This window comes from Strix aluco, chromosome 5, assembly GCF_031877795.1.
Source record: "Strix aluco isolate bStrAlu1 chromosome 5, bStrAlu1.hap1, whole genome shotgun sequence".
In the NCBI taxonomy this organism is placed as follows: domain Eukaryota; kingdom Metazoa; phylum Chordata; class Aves; order Strigiformes; family Strigidae; genus Strix; species Strix aluco.
Window position 1 is genome coordinate 70,193,966 of NC_133935.1, and position 16,677 is coordinate 70,210,642.

General features: G+C 34.9%; 1 protein-coding gene across 6 annotated transcripts in view; it reads right to left on the reverse strand.

Moving 5' to 3' along the window:
• The window catches only part of TAFA5 (TAFA chemokine like family member 5), a 457,068-nt gene that overhangs the window by 196,447 nt on the left and 243,944 nt on the right, over positions 1-16,677 (reverse strand). For all 6 annotated transcript variants that reach the window (XR_012623646.1, XR_012623645.1, XR_012623644.1 and 3 more), the window contains one exon: positions 7,152-7,301. Coding sequence is in view for 1 of the 6 variants with exons in the window: in XM_074827712.1 (XP_074683813.1) it covers positions 7,152-7,301 (150 nt within the window). In the remaining 5 variants the exon portion in view is untranslated. The remainder of the gene's footprint in view (positions 1-7,151; positions 7,302-16,677) is intronic.

Consider the following 16,677-nt stretch of genomic DNA (forward strand, 5'->3'; position numbering starts at 1 on the left):
ATTTCCCTGTATTTTGTATAGCTACATCAGTGTTGCCATTGATGCTGCTGCTACTGATATGTTTTATATTGCTCACTTTCTGTCTTGGGGTTGAACATGGCATTTCTTCCCCAGCAACACTTCAGTCTCTAACTGACACCTGACATTCATGAACAAAGAGAACAAATGCATTTTATGTGAGCATGTTTATAAGATTTTATCAAGTTTGTGATATCACTTAGATAAGAATTACTCAACTTGATTTGGAATGTCACATTGTCCTTAACAGTTTTGAGCAGGAAGCAAGGTGACTGGAGTAAAACTCAACTTCCTGTGCATTTCTAAATGAACACTGACCCACAAGGTGGAAATTGCCATAATGTGCCAGTACCATGCATAGGAAGGGGAAGCTCATGAGTCACAGAAACAATTTTACTTCCATTGTCAGTAGCTGGGAAAACCTACAGTTCTGATAGAGGCAGCTGAATGAAAACAAAGTATTGTACATGCTTTGGTTCACCTGTAAGTACAGATGCAATTGTGACTGCATAAATGGGAGTTGGGGTGAGGAAAGGGAGAAAGGAATTATTATGGGAATTATTATTTCTTTAAGTCATGTTGAAAACTAAGCTTTATACATAGGTTGCTGGCAAATTCATAGTTGCTATCCTTCCCCCACTGCCTAAGCAAAGGAATATAGTTAAGGGTACATTTTTTTTTCTTCTAAAATTACTTCTAGGTAGGAGTAAATACAAATTATTAATATTCTAAGGTACAGCATAAGATGAGTACCCAATGATTATTTCATAGATGAGCATATACAGTGCTTGGAACACTGCAGATACATCATAATAAAAAACCACTAAGAGACTGGGAAGGATCAAGAAAGTATACTAAAACTTAAAATAAGGGTACATAGCCAATGACCAAAATAATATTTATTCCATTTGGTAAAAGATATTCTAATATTGCAGTGCATTATTACATCCTAGCAGTAATATACACAGCATTAAATATGACCACTGGTTAACAAATTCTAGGATTGTTTAAAAGCCCTGATTATAAACAGAACTGCTTTATTCTTTTGAAATTAAACTCATGACCACAGTCAGAATATTCCCAGGCAAATATTAAACCATCACATTCACACTTCTTTACTATTCCATGTGGCCTCTCAGTAGTAATATTAAGTACCTACAAATCAGGGCTTTAACTTTCAGGGGTGCTAGACATCTTCTAGGCTGAAGGTCTTTACACACCAGCCATTCAATGAGTTTAACTGTTTAGTGTAACCAAATCTTCAAAAATGTAAGAAAATTCTAAACTTTTCTGTGATTCTAGAACTGAAATGTTAATATTGACAGTGTTTTTTGATACCCAGGCTCTCTGTGCAAATGGAGAAAGGAAAAACAGAAAATGGATTATATCGTCTTTCAGACCCCAGGGAACCAGCAGAATTTTATTAGGACAATTTTTCCAAAATTTTCACTACAGGCAAAATATTCTCCAGTTTAAAGTAATTGTCACTCTTTCCAATCTCTCAAGAAGAATAGCAAGGTAAGCTAGATATGTGTTCTAATCTGTTTAATTTCATAACTACCTAGCAGAATAGCCAATTGTTTTGCTACCACCATAATATAATTAATACCATTTGCCCAGGGTCAAATAGAATCATAAAATCATATAACAGTTTGGGTTCGAAGGGACCTTAAAGATCATCTAGTCCAACTCCCCTGCCATGGGCAGGGACACCTTCCACTAGATCAGGTTGCTCAAAGACCCATCCAGCCTGGCCTTGAACACTGCCAGGGAAGGGGCATCCACAACTTCTCCACTGTTCATGGAACAACATGTTCCACTACACCTGACTCACCACCCTCATCATAAAAAGTTTCTTCCTTATGTCCAATCTAAATCTTTTAGTTTAAACTATTGCCCTCTGTCCTGTCACTACAGGACTGGGTAAAAAGTTTTTCTCTGTCTTTCTTATAAGTCCCCTTTATGTAATGAAGGCTACAAGGTGGTCTTGCTGGAGCCTTCCCCAGGATGTACAACCCCAACTCTCTCAGTCTTTCTTCACAGAGGACGTGTTGCAGCCCTCTGATTTTTTTTCATGGCCAAATAGTCCCCACTCCCCTCCTAGACTTAAATCTTCCACACTATACAGTACACCACTCCAGGTCCAGCAAAACTAGTCAGTCTCCTTTTAACTTCATAGACATCCCATTTTGCCTTTTGGTTTTACTTGTTTTAAACTGACATACCTTAAATGCAACTAAGTTAAATGTGTAATATTTACAGTGAGGAAACTTGCAGATATCTGCAATAAAACCAGAATAAAATAATACAAATAGCACATTAAGAAACATATGAAATATTCTAAATGTAAAAGTTATAATTCCCATTTCTGAAAAACACTATAGTCCTCTTTTTTTTTTATTCCTTTTTTTTTTTTTTTTCCCCAGTATGGTAAGATACTTTAGAATTATGAAGCTTTCCAGGTATTAGGCAGTTTCCTTTCAAGTGCATGACCTAGGATTCTATTAATGATCAGTTCTGACCCCTACACCTCCCCGTAGACTCCTAGAGATAATGAGAAGAGCAGGGTATTATTGATCGAAACTAACGTGGCTTCCTTGAGGATCCTGAGTTTCTGTGTTAAATAAAATCAATCAATGCCAGCTGAAAAGCATGTTAATCATAACATATGAACAAATTATACCAACTAAGATTCTATAGAAAATGATTTTGTTACAGCGCTTGCAAAACAATTAAAATTTTATTAAAACCTTAAAAAGTAAAAAGTAAAAAAAAAAAAGGACAATTTTGATTTACAACATAAATTGTCTGAAAACTTTGAATTCAGTTACCTGAGCTCCAGTTATTCGAAATTTAGGAATTCTGGATATTAGGATCAATGTCCTGGGGTTTCTCACAGCAATTCGTGGTCATAAAAGTAACAAGAACTCAGATCCAGAGCACGAAAACCTTCTAATCACAGAATTCAGGTAAGCAAATTAAGGATTGCCATCATAATTTTCTCAAGCAATTAAACCACTTCTCTCATACCACTTTTCCTCTCATCAACTGTTTCTATTTTCTGGAGAAAATTGCTGTTTATTTTTAAGCTATAAATATCTATCGGACAGAATTACTGGAATCTATTGAACATTTAAATGTTGATCCGACTCTTCTCAGGTTAATATACTTGTATTCTATGAAATGCTTTGGCACAACAAATTCTGTTTTCAGATAGATATAATTTTTGTGAAAGAATGCAGACCATGGGTGCACGTGTACACAAATTGTTACCAAAGACTTTTTGTCACTTGATTTAAAACAAGTTTAAATTAGTGAAGTACTGGACAAAAATAGAGAATAATTGCTATCTTCCAATATCTCACAGGCTCCAGCTTAAAAAACTGATGAAGCTTGACTGACACACAGGGAAATTACTCTGGTGATAAACCAGATGCCATGGTGAAATATAATCTTATCAAAGTAATGCAACTGAGGTCATTGCTATGGAATTTGATCTCAAAAAAGGGACTAGGGAATGCTAGTTGTAAATAATAATAATATAACTAAAAGTGAAGGCAAACTGCTGTTATAATATCACAAAACCTACATTCATGAATAAAAAATACATCACAACCAAACATACCAAATATACATTACAACTCTGTGGACCTAGGAATGAAGCTATCAGCACTAAATCAAGCTTGAAATCAGGGTGAATATTGATGCCATTTTTTCAGGTTACATTAGCAATCTGCCATACTTAAAGACTGCTAGAAAAAAATAAAGAGTAAATCAGCACTCGCCATCACAGGGAAACATTTCAAGAAAATCTCTGTTCTTCATGCTCTGCTCAGACCAAGTGTAAACATCGCATTTTCATTTTTAAGAATTCCAGTTTTATCTACCTGACATATACTGTCCTTCATTTCTTAGGAAAAGACCTTAGCTGATGTAGCACTGGAAAGTGGAGTGGATTTCGGTAATCAGCTCAGGACTTACTTTAAGAGCTATGTGGACAAGTACAATCTCAGACAATGCTTGTGAAGTTTAAGAGCCCTCAAATTACTTACTCTTTTTTCTACAATAATTGACACTTGCATTTCAGAGCTCCAGGAAATATACTGCATAACTGAATATATTCTAAGGCACTCCTCTCTATTTAACAATGGTAGCCAGGTACAGTATGATTCATTTTAAGGTTGTAAAAATTAGCAGCTTTGGTACTGAATCTTCAAAACACTCTCTTGCTGGAAGCTATAACACAATTGGTAGCTAATGTTTTCTTGTTAGCAGGTTCTCAGGTCATGCTTTCTACGCCTGCTTCCTTCACAAATGACTTTGCATTAATTATTAAAGGTCTATGGTCTAACTCTACTACCTTTATGTCAAAATTAATCTCATTAGAATCCAGATGATATAAAGAATAAAACTAGAAGAAATAAATCTTTAGAAGGCAAACTGGCATGAGAAAAAACACTGTCCAAGGAAATTTTTTTTCTTTTTGATAGCAGAAATGAAATCTCAAATAGCAATTACATTCCTAACATCAACTATGATATAAATAAAGAAAATCTGCAAAAGCATATTCTACATCCTATTTAAGAAATCTCAGAGAAGGATTTATTTGTTTGTTTGGAAAATGGTATTATTTTAAATAAATAAAAATTAAAAATTGTGTTTGATTGTTGCATTCCTTTTGACTTAATATCAGAGAAAGAACTAGCTTTTCTCAGACATAATTTTATGTAAATTTCATGTTCTGTCCAGAAGAAAGCATTTAGTAGCTGTGTTTGAAACACTCTATTCTAGAAATGAATATAAACAGTATCGAAAAATTCAGTGCATATTCTTTAAACTATGAACCTGGTAAACTCACAGATGGATACTTGTTAGTCAATGGCCAATTTATCTGCCAATTTTATTTGCAAGCATAAAGTTTGAGACAAGATAAAGTGCTCTTTTATTCTTTCCTATATAATCCTGTTTATGGTTATGTAAAACTATTTTTTTTAACTTCATTCATGAATAAAACCTACAGATCAAAGATCTGGCTTGTGCCTTCTTTTTAATTTGGGAACTTGGTATACAGTTCTAGGTATTATTAAACTTTTTGAGCTTTGAAAAAACATCCCTAACAGTGTCCAGGGAAGCAAAGTAGCATGTCCTACATGTCTTGCAGTTATCATTCTTAGGAAAGGGCTCACTATCCTAACTATAAACATTTCACAAAGTAATAAAGAACTGTATTATTAGATCTTATTAGAACTATGTAGAAAAGCTTTAAAAAAATGAGTTATAATAATTGTACACATAAGTTAATGGGAAGCTCTATTTTTCAACTGATCAACTTCCCAGTTATTTTTCAAATGTGGAGTATTACATAAAGAACCCTCTCTGATTACACATTATCTAACCATAGATCCTCTCATGCAGTTCTCGGTTTTCATAAAATGATGACCAAGCACATTGAAAGCAAAAGCAAAATTTGAAATAGACCTTCATGAGTTCCCTACCAAAAAAAAAAAAAAAAAAAAAAAAAATTCAAATATTAAATTACCTCAAACCTTCCTCACTCGGAAACTAAGCTAATACAGCAATTGGAGGATGAGGTGTAGTCATGTCTTCTTATCGACATGTACATTTTAGCTATCTAAAGTCTCATCACCACAGGTTTCTTAAGGCAAGACAGAGAAACAGTGAGTACCAGAAAGTGCTACATCTGATTTATCTTAGGCACTTAGGATGAGATAAATTACTCTGAGAAGGTCCCTTTTGCTCTCCACTGCATATAATAGAAAACTGGAGTTACTAGGTTAGACAACTAACTTTGGATACACAAGTTACAGCAAATGAATCTCACCATAGGCCATAACTGACTGAGAAAAAATTGTGTTTAGTTCCCATCAGATGATTGAAAACTTGTATTTTTCCTTAGAACTTTGTTGTTTTAAAATGGGAAACATATGCTGAATTTTTTAATTCCTAACAAGTATTTTTGCTAAAATTACAACTATGAATGAAACAATAAAATAATTCCTTTATTAAGCAATTAAGTCTTATGATCTTACAATAAAACAGGAAAGAAGAGAATTACTGGATATAGTATGACATTACAAAAGAGACAGCTAAGAAACTGTCTTACGGAGTATCAAAAACAGTGAAAGGAAAATGCAAAAATAGAATGTGCATGATGTTCTATATTTAGCTTTGTGGGTAGGCTCTGAAATCTCCTTTGAGCTGTCTTCTTTGATAATCACTGGTAAGACCAAATTCTGAGGCAATGGTAGGGTGTTCTCAGCAATATTTTTATTTGAGGACTCAAACCAGTCAGTAATCAAAGACAATCTATGAATTTATTATAGTTCTATACCTAAACATCTTCCTTTTACTTTTGGTAACTGAACCTAGATCAAAACACAATTTTGCATCAACTACTTTCAGTATGCCTCCAATTTTTTTTTTAATATGAATCCTTGCTAATAACCTTGCACCAGCAGACCTGTCTTGAAGATTGCCCCACTGTTAACATCTTATTTAGCTGTAAGACAGAAATTCGTCTCAAAAAATTATTTCAAACTGAAATATTTTCATACCTCCCTGTATGTCAGCAGTTTTCCAGCTGCATGCCATCACTGCATCTGCAGTGAATCATACAGAATCATCATTTTAAGGAGAGAAGGAATGCTGGACATGTGAGGTATATTCAGATACTGTATTCCAACTATAGTATCAGTGGTTTCTTCAACAACATTAACTATCACACAGGAGCAGTCACATAGCTTCGCAGTGGCATAAAACCTTTGAGGCTCCTTTGCAGTGTTTTTTTTATGTTACAAGGAATAAAAAGTAGGGGAAAAAAGAATGCCGCTTTACTGCTGATCTTATCATCACATGCAAAATATAACAGCATCATGCCCTTAACATTCAACTGCATATCAAGCTAAAACAAAAGTGAAAATTCCATTTAAAAAATTGTAACTGAAATATACGTACAATTAGTCAGTAATACCCTTCGGGGGAATTTCAATGGTATTGCCATTGCTAGTTGGGACACATGAAAATTTCTTCTATAGAGCCTTTATTTTTTATGAGACACTACTAGTTTACACTTGCATTGGCAGAAACTGATTGAATAGATCTTTACTTCTTACCATCAACACAGGCTGGCCTTGCTCTTGTTGTACCGGCAATCTGTCCTTTTTTACATGCACAGCGAGCTGTTTGTCGGGCTATAGTCCTTCGGGGCTGACTGCTATCTCTGTCCAAAGTAACAATCTCACATGTACCTGCAGCCAGTTGACCTGGAAAAAGAACCAGCAACAGGTACCAGAGTCACTGAATGCACTACAGGCAATCTATTACAGCCGAATAGAGTCATGGCCCTATGTCACAGCAGACACTCCACAACAAATGGGCAGCCAGCTGATGGATATAATAAAACCGAGATGACATACAATTTTTCTTTGTGGTGGACATATGAAAACCCTGCAAACTGGTTCTGTCAGAAAATGATTATTGTTCCATAAAAGCCAGAGAGCTGAGGTCACACAGGTTACTTTTACTTATGTCGGCTAAGTAAAGGAACAATCTGCTTTTACAGCAATGAAATTTAAATGGTGTGCTCTTTATGTACTTTCAGAAAAGAAACGATAAAGTATACAGAAAACAAAAAGCTTCCCAACATGTCGATTAATATAATGAAGTCTTAACTGCTTTGCGTGTTGTTTTGTGAAAGAAAAAGTCTTTCAAAGTATGCCCATGTTTGACCAGATTGTCGTTCCTTTGGCTCTTGCTTCATCTAAACAGTATGAATGAACAGTATGAATGAACAGAACGAACAGTAATTCATTCTCTACCTGACACATATTTGAAGTAGCTGTTCTTTTTTCTTTTACTAAATTTACTATGTAACCATGCTGGAAATGACAGTAAAATGATACTGTCTTGTTAGGTCAGTAACATTGTTTGCTTTTCATTGACTTCTCCAATATATGTAGCTTTTCCTGAACAGTAAGGAAATCCAGGACACCTAATTCTGAATTTGAACCATGCTATGAGAGGCAAAACAAAAAGTTGCAAAAAATTCTTTTATAAATAATATTAGTCTGAAACAAATGTTATACATTTAAAATGATGCACTTCCTCTGGTGTAACCAATAGTAGGCTACTACTATACGAAAATATTATCTTTTACAAGCAAGAAAGATACATTATTGAATTTCAGTGCATAGCGAGACTGAAAAAAAATCCCAGCTGTCACTTTGCATTACATATCATTTCTGGATTTTATGGTACAGTAGTAAATATATTTTTTACTGGCTTTTGTCTTTGTAGGCAATGAATTATAAACCTTCAAATGAATGTGTGCAAAAATATACCTGCAAATCACATGCTTACTATATTTTGTTTTCATAAAAAAATAAGATTGGAACAAATGCAATATTGTATTTATAAAAAAGTTATGCAGTTTAAATAATATTAACAATAAATTATTTTTATACTGTTGAAATACTGAAAAATAATGAGACAAAAAGCAGAAATTCTAAATCTATATTAACATAAAAATTAAAAAACCCACAAAAACTGAGACATATATGAATAGCATTTAATAAGTATAAAAGTGTAATGATATTTCTGTATATTGCATTTTTTCCATTCAGAATACAAGTTTACCCAGTATATTCTTCTCAGAACAGTTTATGATGCTTTCAGTTGTGTGGATAATGTTTTGAAACTGTCAGAATAGCAAAATATTGTAGGCTGTCAACAGCATTGTGACTGGTTCACTGCTAAACCACCTAAATTTTATGTTGCTGTGACTCCTACACTGCAGTGAATTACAACATGCTAAAACTGAGGATCTCAAAGGTGAATATGGAACAAGGTACTCTGCAAATTCATGCAAATATACTACATATATGTAATTAATATACATTAGGCATTTATAAATACAGATATGATATTCACAATAGTGAACACTATCAACATAGTGTTTAATGGCTGCTGGCAACTAGCCTTATGAGCTATGGTCAATCTTGGGTTTCTCCTCTTTTCCACCTATCCTGTTAATAAAAACACCTTAGGATAAACATACTGATGAGAGGATTTTTATTCTATTATATGCTGGTTTTTTCTTTGTTTCCTCTGGAATCTTGGATTAGAACATAAAGGTTTAACAAGAAAGAAAGTGGCACATGATTTTCCACATAAGGACAAGGGAAATCCAGTTACACTGAAACATCTTGAATTGACAAAAAAAGTATTCTTTTTTCCTCCATCGCTAATATATTTCATTCTGGGTTACAGGAGACATACTGCTCCCAAGGAATACAGCTGTCTTAGAAGATCATGTAAAAAAGACATAATCAGAGGTGTATTTAGATCCCGACCCCTTAGGCATTTGAACATCATGATTACGGTCCTGCATTGAGAATAGAAATTGAATGGAAACCAAAGAAAAAGTGGAAATATAAACATGGAATTTGTAAAGGTTCTTGAGAGTATGGGTTGCCATATTCTCCACTATCTGTAAGTCTTCATACTATTGTTGCTTTTATTAAAAGATATGGTAAATCACATAATCTAGGTGAACCATTACATAAAATCCCATTTCAGAGGAAAGGAAACAGTTTTACAGCACAGTGAAGAGAAAAAGAACAAGGAAGCTTTATGTCAGGATAATTTGTGAAGGCAAAAAAACTTTCTAGGAAATGCAAGCAGTGACTATCAATAAGAATGCTTATAGATAACATTTTCTGCTTTTGGACCTGTCCAGTTTTAGTTCTGCATAGGTTCATTTTGAGCCAGCTGGGCTATTTGTTTGTTATGATTGTTTTCAGCTGTTTATTTTGTTTAGAGATAATTTCTTCCAGGCATATTAACCTCATTTTTTGATGAATTCTGAAAACTGGGATACCTAAATGAGAGCAACTGCTACACAAAGATAATGTCACACTGCCTTTCAAGGAATTTTGTACAGCTATTAAAAGCAAGGGAAAATTGGAAAGATTTTTAAAACATTTCATAGATTTTTTTTTTTTTTTAAAGATAATTTCTCTGTTGCCATTCTTGCTTCTATAGCAGAAGAAAACTAAAAAGTTATTGTAGAGCTGCAGCAGCTCTTCCCACATATATGACATAAATGTTTCCTGGTCCTTGTGTCAGAGGGTGCAAAGATTGCAAGTATATTGAGCACTGCAACATAGCATACATCCACAGTTACTTGGCTTTAGATGGCTCTAAAGCATGAAAAGTATTAGTTAGGTTATGGAGGCCCATCTCCAGAGAGAAAATGATCCTGTTGTAAAGCATGTTCTTTGTCTCTCATTAAGTAGAGGGTAAGTGTACTGGCATACCTTAGTTAGATGACGTGTATGTTACTTTTGCTTTTTAAGAATTTAATCTAGAAATGTAAGGTACAAAATGAATAAGGAACAAAAGGAATAGACTCCTTGGAAGTACCAAGTTTCAAGAATTAGGATAGCTTTCATTTTCAGGGAAATTAACAGTGACCTCTTTCAAAGATATTAATGAAAAAAAGGCTATTCAGCTGTAAGCCTCTGAACACTCTCCACTCCTAATCACAGAGAAGAAATCTCAAGGCAGCAACGGGTGGAGTTTCACTGGAGCTTTTCCAGTTGAGAGATTAAGAGCCACAGTCTATGGAACAATCATAAAGACTCCATATTTTTAGTAGATCATACTTATGTACAGAAAGCAATTCACCACCTTCCAGTCCGAATGAGATAATCTTGGGGGGAAAAAAAAAATCAAGCAACATTAGAGAACTCTGATTCATTCTAACCTTTTGTGAAAGTTTTTCTTCCAAGAAAAAAAATGTATTTTTAAATTATTTTATGGACCAAGCATACAGATTATTTCAGAGTTACCATCATTCAGTTTTCCAAGTAAGTGGGTCTTTCTTTGTTGTTGTTATTGTTTTAATAATATTTTATATATATAAATATTTTATACTTTATAAATATTTATTTTATAAGTTTATCTTAGTAATTAAGACCTCACTGAAAGTTACTTGATTTTGTGTTGCCACCATCTGGTTACTAAAGAGAGAAAAGGTTCAGGTTCTTTAATGCTCTTCTATAATGTTGTACTGCATTCTTAAAATGCTAGTTGATACATCCCCTCTCTCTTCCACCACAAACACACATGTTTCTGCATGGAATTCTTTCAGGGAAAAGGAAAACTACAGGATTCTGAATTAAAGATGTAAGTCAAAATAAACTAAAACCAAAACCAAAACACCCCACAACAGTTAAAATTCCAAATACAACAGGGTTAGTCTTTTTGCTTCTAGCTTGCACCCATGGACTTGTTTACAGCAATTGCTGTACTCAGCACCTATTTCACTTTTTTCTGAATGAAGTAATTGTGATCAGTTCTGAAACTGCTTTCTGTGACACTTTCATGGAATTTTGTAGGAATCAGTGAGTTTAGGTACATATATTTAGCAAACGGTGCAGGAAATATCTCAAGGTAAAACAATTATATTTTTAAAACTTCTTTAGTACTTACATTCTTGAAAGAGAAGAGCTTATTATTGAAAAGTTAAAATGAAATGGCATTTTTTATGCGTATTACTAAGAGTCCTCTGTCAACTGTAAGCCACTGCTGAAAGAACAAAGATTTTGAAAGATCTGTATTGTCTACCATAGGTAAAACCCTCAAATAGTAAATATTTTTGTATTACATAGAGGGTACTTGGGATAGTATTTTAATATTTTGTGGAGGAAAATATTTCTGTTCTCTAATAGAAAATAAAATCTACCTAATCCACACTGATTACAGCAAGCAAGTTATAGATATTATGAATTCTTAATTTAAGCATGCTGGAAGGCTGAAGACTTTCCCTCAAATTCATTTAAAGAAATAAAATCAGATGACGTACTCATTTTTTCTGTGGGTACAATGAAAATAAAACTTGATCTAAATATATGAGTCTTTCCAGGGTTTTAGATTTCATGCTCATCCAGAAAATCTTCTTCTGAATCGTACATGCAGGCTTATATTATAGTTTCAGTGAACAATTTTTTCATGCATCACCAATTTGATGCCTAGCAACACAAGCTCTTTTAGTTCAAAATGCTTCAAGTTAGATGTTATTAAAATTCTTGGCTAGATTCAGATACTCTTTTGTCAGTGAACACAATGCAGGAGTTGTTTCAAAATCAGATCATAGGAATACATTCAGTAGTTTTCTATTACAATATTGAAGTCTTTCTGACAACAGAGCCATGCCAACTCCTGCGAAGAGCTGAACATCAAGAATTCCTACTGAAATAAAAGGGAACTTAAGTACTTAGTGTCATTCATGATTTGCAGCTTGACGTTAACTTGAGTAACAAACATTTAAACATCTTTCAATTAAATATTTAAGTGGAATTAGGAATTTTGTATGTCATATACCCTTCCTCAAAGAAAATGTCCTGAAAGAAGATCTCTTACACTGAACATTATCCAATTTCAGACAGTCCTATTACCTTTTCTTTTTCAATTTTTAGCTCAGAACAAGAGAGATTATGGCAAGGAATTGGTTTGCCCCAAAGAACCACACTCACTTTTAAGGTACAACAGCAAAATTTGTGGAAATCTAACTAGTATAAAATAAGAAAAAGCAACTCCTACAAAGCTTCTGAAAAAAAAGTATTTAATCTAAAGTAACAGACCAGAATTGGCTCAGCATCTGTAACTCAATATGGGAAAAACCTGTTCAAATTAATCAGCACAATTTCAGAATAACTATCAAACAAGAACATTGTTTCAATCTTAATTTATGCAATACAAGGGAATTTCAATTTTTTAATAGAATATATTCATGTAAATACACTATTTCCCTCTTCTGTTACTAAAAAGCATTTGTTTCCAAGATGTTTCAGGTATCATTTAGGACCTTGTATCTTTCTGTTGAAACAAACGTAGCTGTTTAAGTAACAGACTACACAAAGCAATTCTTCATGCTAGTACAGTTAGACAACTAGTCTTTACCAGTTTTTCTTGAGGGTATGATTATGCTGTCAGTAGAAGAAGACAGGATCAATGTCACTGTCTGAAACAAAAAGTAACTAATCTGGATAATCCAGATTTACCAGTGTAACCCCCAGGTGCCAAACAGCAGACCAAATTTTTCAAAACTTTCCATAGATTTACTTCATTACAGGTTCAGAGCTATAGCTGGCTGGAATCAACCTTACCATGTGACCTCTGTAGCTTCTCAATCTTAAAAGGAGTGGTTCTGGATTTTAGTGGTAGAAAAGAAGAGAATTTGTCTGCAAAGATGTGGTTTTAGTGCTCATTTTATGAAGGAAAACTCACTGTAGAACCCAGTTAAGTAAAACTTATGAATAACTAAATATGATGAATGCTTTCTCATTTTAAGAGTCAGTTTAAGTATTTTCAGAGTTCCACTGCAATGAAACAGTACATTATGTCCCCTTAGTAATTACTAATCTTATTGCAATTTTCAGAATACCACTTAGCCATCTCAAGCACATAAACAGCACAGACATTATTAGGAGGACAGGAAAATAGCTTTCAGCCCTTACATTCTGGAATAAGCAGTAAATTTTAATTAAGATAGATCCTACTCTTCTAAATAGTTGCACAGGAAAGAAAATAGCATCTGTGGAGATTCAAGATACATTCAGGACCCATTTTGAGATTTCTTTTTTCCCCAGATAAGACTAATTCCCTAACTTATTGCACCTGATACTGCTATTGTACATAATTGCTTAATATTTTGTTGTATAATTATGAATAATTTCCCCTAAATCTTACTATTAACAATGTAACAGAAAGTAAAATAAATGTAAAACCAAAGTTCAGTAAAAACAAACTTCAAGATCTAAGTTTCTGAAGGCAGTTCTCAAACAGAATTGGTACAAAGGGGAATTCCAGACCAGAAAAGGTTTGAAAAATCAAGTCAAGAACGTATAAATACATGTGGAAGCAAGGTATTTATGTATATGAACCTAATCCTAAATAAATTTTCCTATATTTGGTACACTATAAAAAGTATTTATACTGATCCCATGGTTTTAGGAGATGGCAATGTAATTTCTCAAATTCCTATATAATCTCAGGTCAAAACTGATGTATTTGATATGCTGCAGTTTGCTAAAAAGAAAGAAAAAGAAAACCACACCTGAAGTACAGTATTGAGAGAGAAATTTATGCCAGGGCTGTGAGGGCTACAACAGGCCTCGCTGTCCCTGCCCTGCACACCCTGCCCACAGCCCAGGACCCCATTCCAGCCCCCCAGGGCCATCAGCCCCTGCCCCAGTGAGGCCGCAGCACGGCTGGTCTCCAGCGCCCCACAGCCTGCCCTGCCTGGCCCTGTGCCCTGCCAAGCCAGGCCCACTCCTGGGCCCATGGCCCGGCCTAGCTTTGGCCTGGCCCCAGGGAGGTGACTGGCGCCTGGGGCTGGGGCTGCCTTGGTGCCTCCGTGGTTGCCAGGCTGTGCCCTGCTGGGTCTCCTGGGGAGGATCTCACTGATGCCAGCATGGAGATGGGAAATCCATCAATCTGCAGCACCAGGAAAGCCAGTAACCCTTGCACCCCTCACTTCAGTGACAGAGATCAGAGCTTCCACCTTTGAGAAATATCTTTAATGCATATTCATGCAAAAATCAACCAAATGAATCCCATTAATGTTGATTTCATGAATATTACAGAAATACCCCCCCAGTCTAGTAATTTCTGGGGTTTTGTATTGAGTTTCCATGTCTCATTTTGGATAGTGACCTAAAAGCAAACCTTACAAATATGGAAATCATATAATTGATGCTACCAAAATTAAGTAGACATGACAAGGCATTTAAGTCCTATCTCTTTAAGTAAGTTCTACCTCTGTGTAAGTCAGTGTGAACTGCAAATCACAGCTACACGGAACTCCTCCAAGGAGGACCTGCAGCTCTGAGGGCCTCCTGTTCACTCCTCTTCATGCAGGTTTAGTTAATTGCTTCTGGAGGCCTCTTTTGGTTATAAAAAGTGCGTGAATTCAGGATTAAACAAAGTTATGCTTATTTGCATAAATTGGGAAGTGGCTGTAACTCTACTATCCTAAAAATATTTAAGACTGTTAAAAAAAGAAAAAAGAAGAAAAACACCCTTGCATGTCTTTACCAGCCTCTACATGTAAAATAAACCTAGTCTGTTTATAAAACAAACAGAATAGCCATAGGGGGGGAAATGTTATTAGAAGGATGCGGATATTTCTCTTGAGAAAGACAGGAATAAAAAGCACAGGTTTGTCTAAAAAGCTACTGACATTTGTTGGAGCCAGAAGCTGTATGTCAGGAAGGAACAAGTCTGTTGTGTTAGCAAAATATGTCACTGCAGGGAGCATGAAATCAGTTTGAAGGAACATGCAGATAAAGCCATATATCAGAAGTAGATATAATATAGCAGCACAGGTAAAAAGTGTTTTTAACTTCTCAGGTTTTCCTTTTTATAGTCAAACTAGAATGACTTGAAAACTATTTACATATGTAACACAGCCTTTAAAAAGGCATCAAATAAGTGACCTTCCTACTGGTATCATGATCTGCACTGCAAGATCCTGGGCTCAACAGCAGATTTGAGGCAAAATTTGGTCCGGTAGGGGTCATGTGGGAAAGGAGGATCACTATGCTGAAATTCTGTTTTGTTAGATCCTGTCAATATGTCTTAGTCCTTAAACTGCAGAAATAATAACCCCAGATTTCTAATTACCATCCACCAGGAAGTAAGTTATATCCTACGCAACAAGAACTGTGTTATTACTCTGTGCCTGTGACAGGTTTGAAAACCTGCAGAACAAAGCATGCAGCTGAAAACAACTGCTACCTAACAATATCCAGCCTTGTTAACATGCCATATGCTAACTCACAGCTATGAATGAATAAAACTTTCAAATGATGGCAATTTTCTGTCATTTTTGTAGGACAAATGTGATCACACTAAATTATCCACGTACTCTTAGCAAACCTAAATAATTTATTTAAAATAAGCCTGTTTATTTTGGCTACTGCCAAAATAACTACTACTCTTCCCTTTTTGCAAAAGCCTATGATGCAAAAATTCATCTGCTTTCTAGTGATGGCACTGTGATGCAGTCGTTTTTTTGGTAATCTAGCTGGTAGGTTTAACCTGAAATCACTAGATAATAGGGAAAGTTATAGTAGCCAGTGTCATTCTTTTCCCATTTTTTTCATGGAAAGAGTCCATAAACATTCTCCGTAAAAAAATATAGTCTCTCAAGACTTTGTACTCTGTGGTACTGCACTTACCGAGAACATATAGGTACAACAGCTCACACATAACCACAGGGAAATATAAACTTATGTTAGTAATACTGCAAAAGTAACCACTGAAAAATGGAGACACTGAAGTAGCACAGTACCCATATCCAAGAAGGAAACATGTTTCAACAATTTTGAATGTCTTACTACACCTGAGAAGAAATAATCCCACTGAATAATATATGACATTAATTAGAAATATTATGGACAAACCCAAATCAGGGTTTGATGTTGAGAATCTTGAGCAGACAAAGGATCATCAGGTCCAAAGCTTCAACAGGCAGAATTTGCACCTCTTGAAGTGCCTCTCTCTCTGCAGTGACTGTAAAGGAATTTTATGGTGCATTGGTTCGGTTAAACTGTGTGCTAGCATGAATTCTCA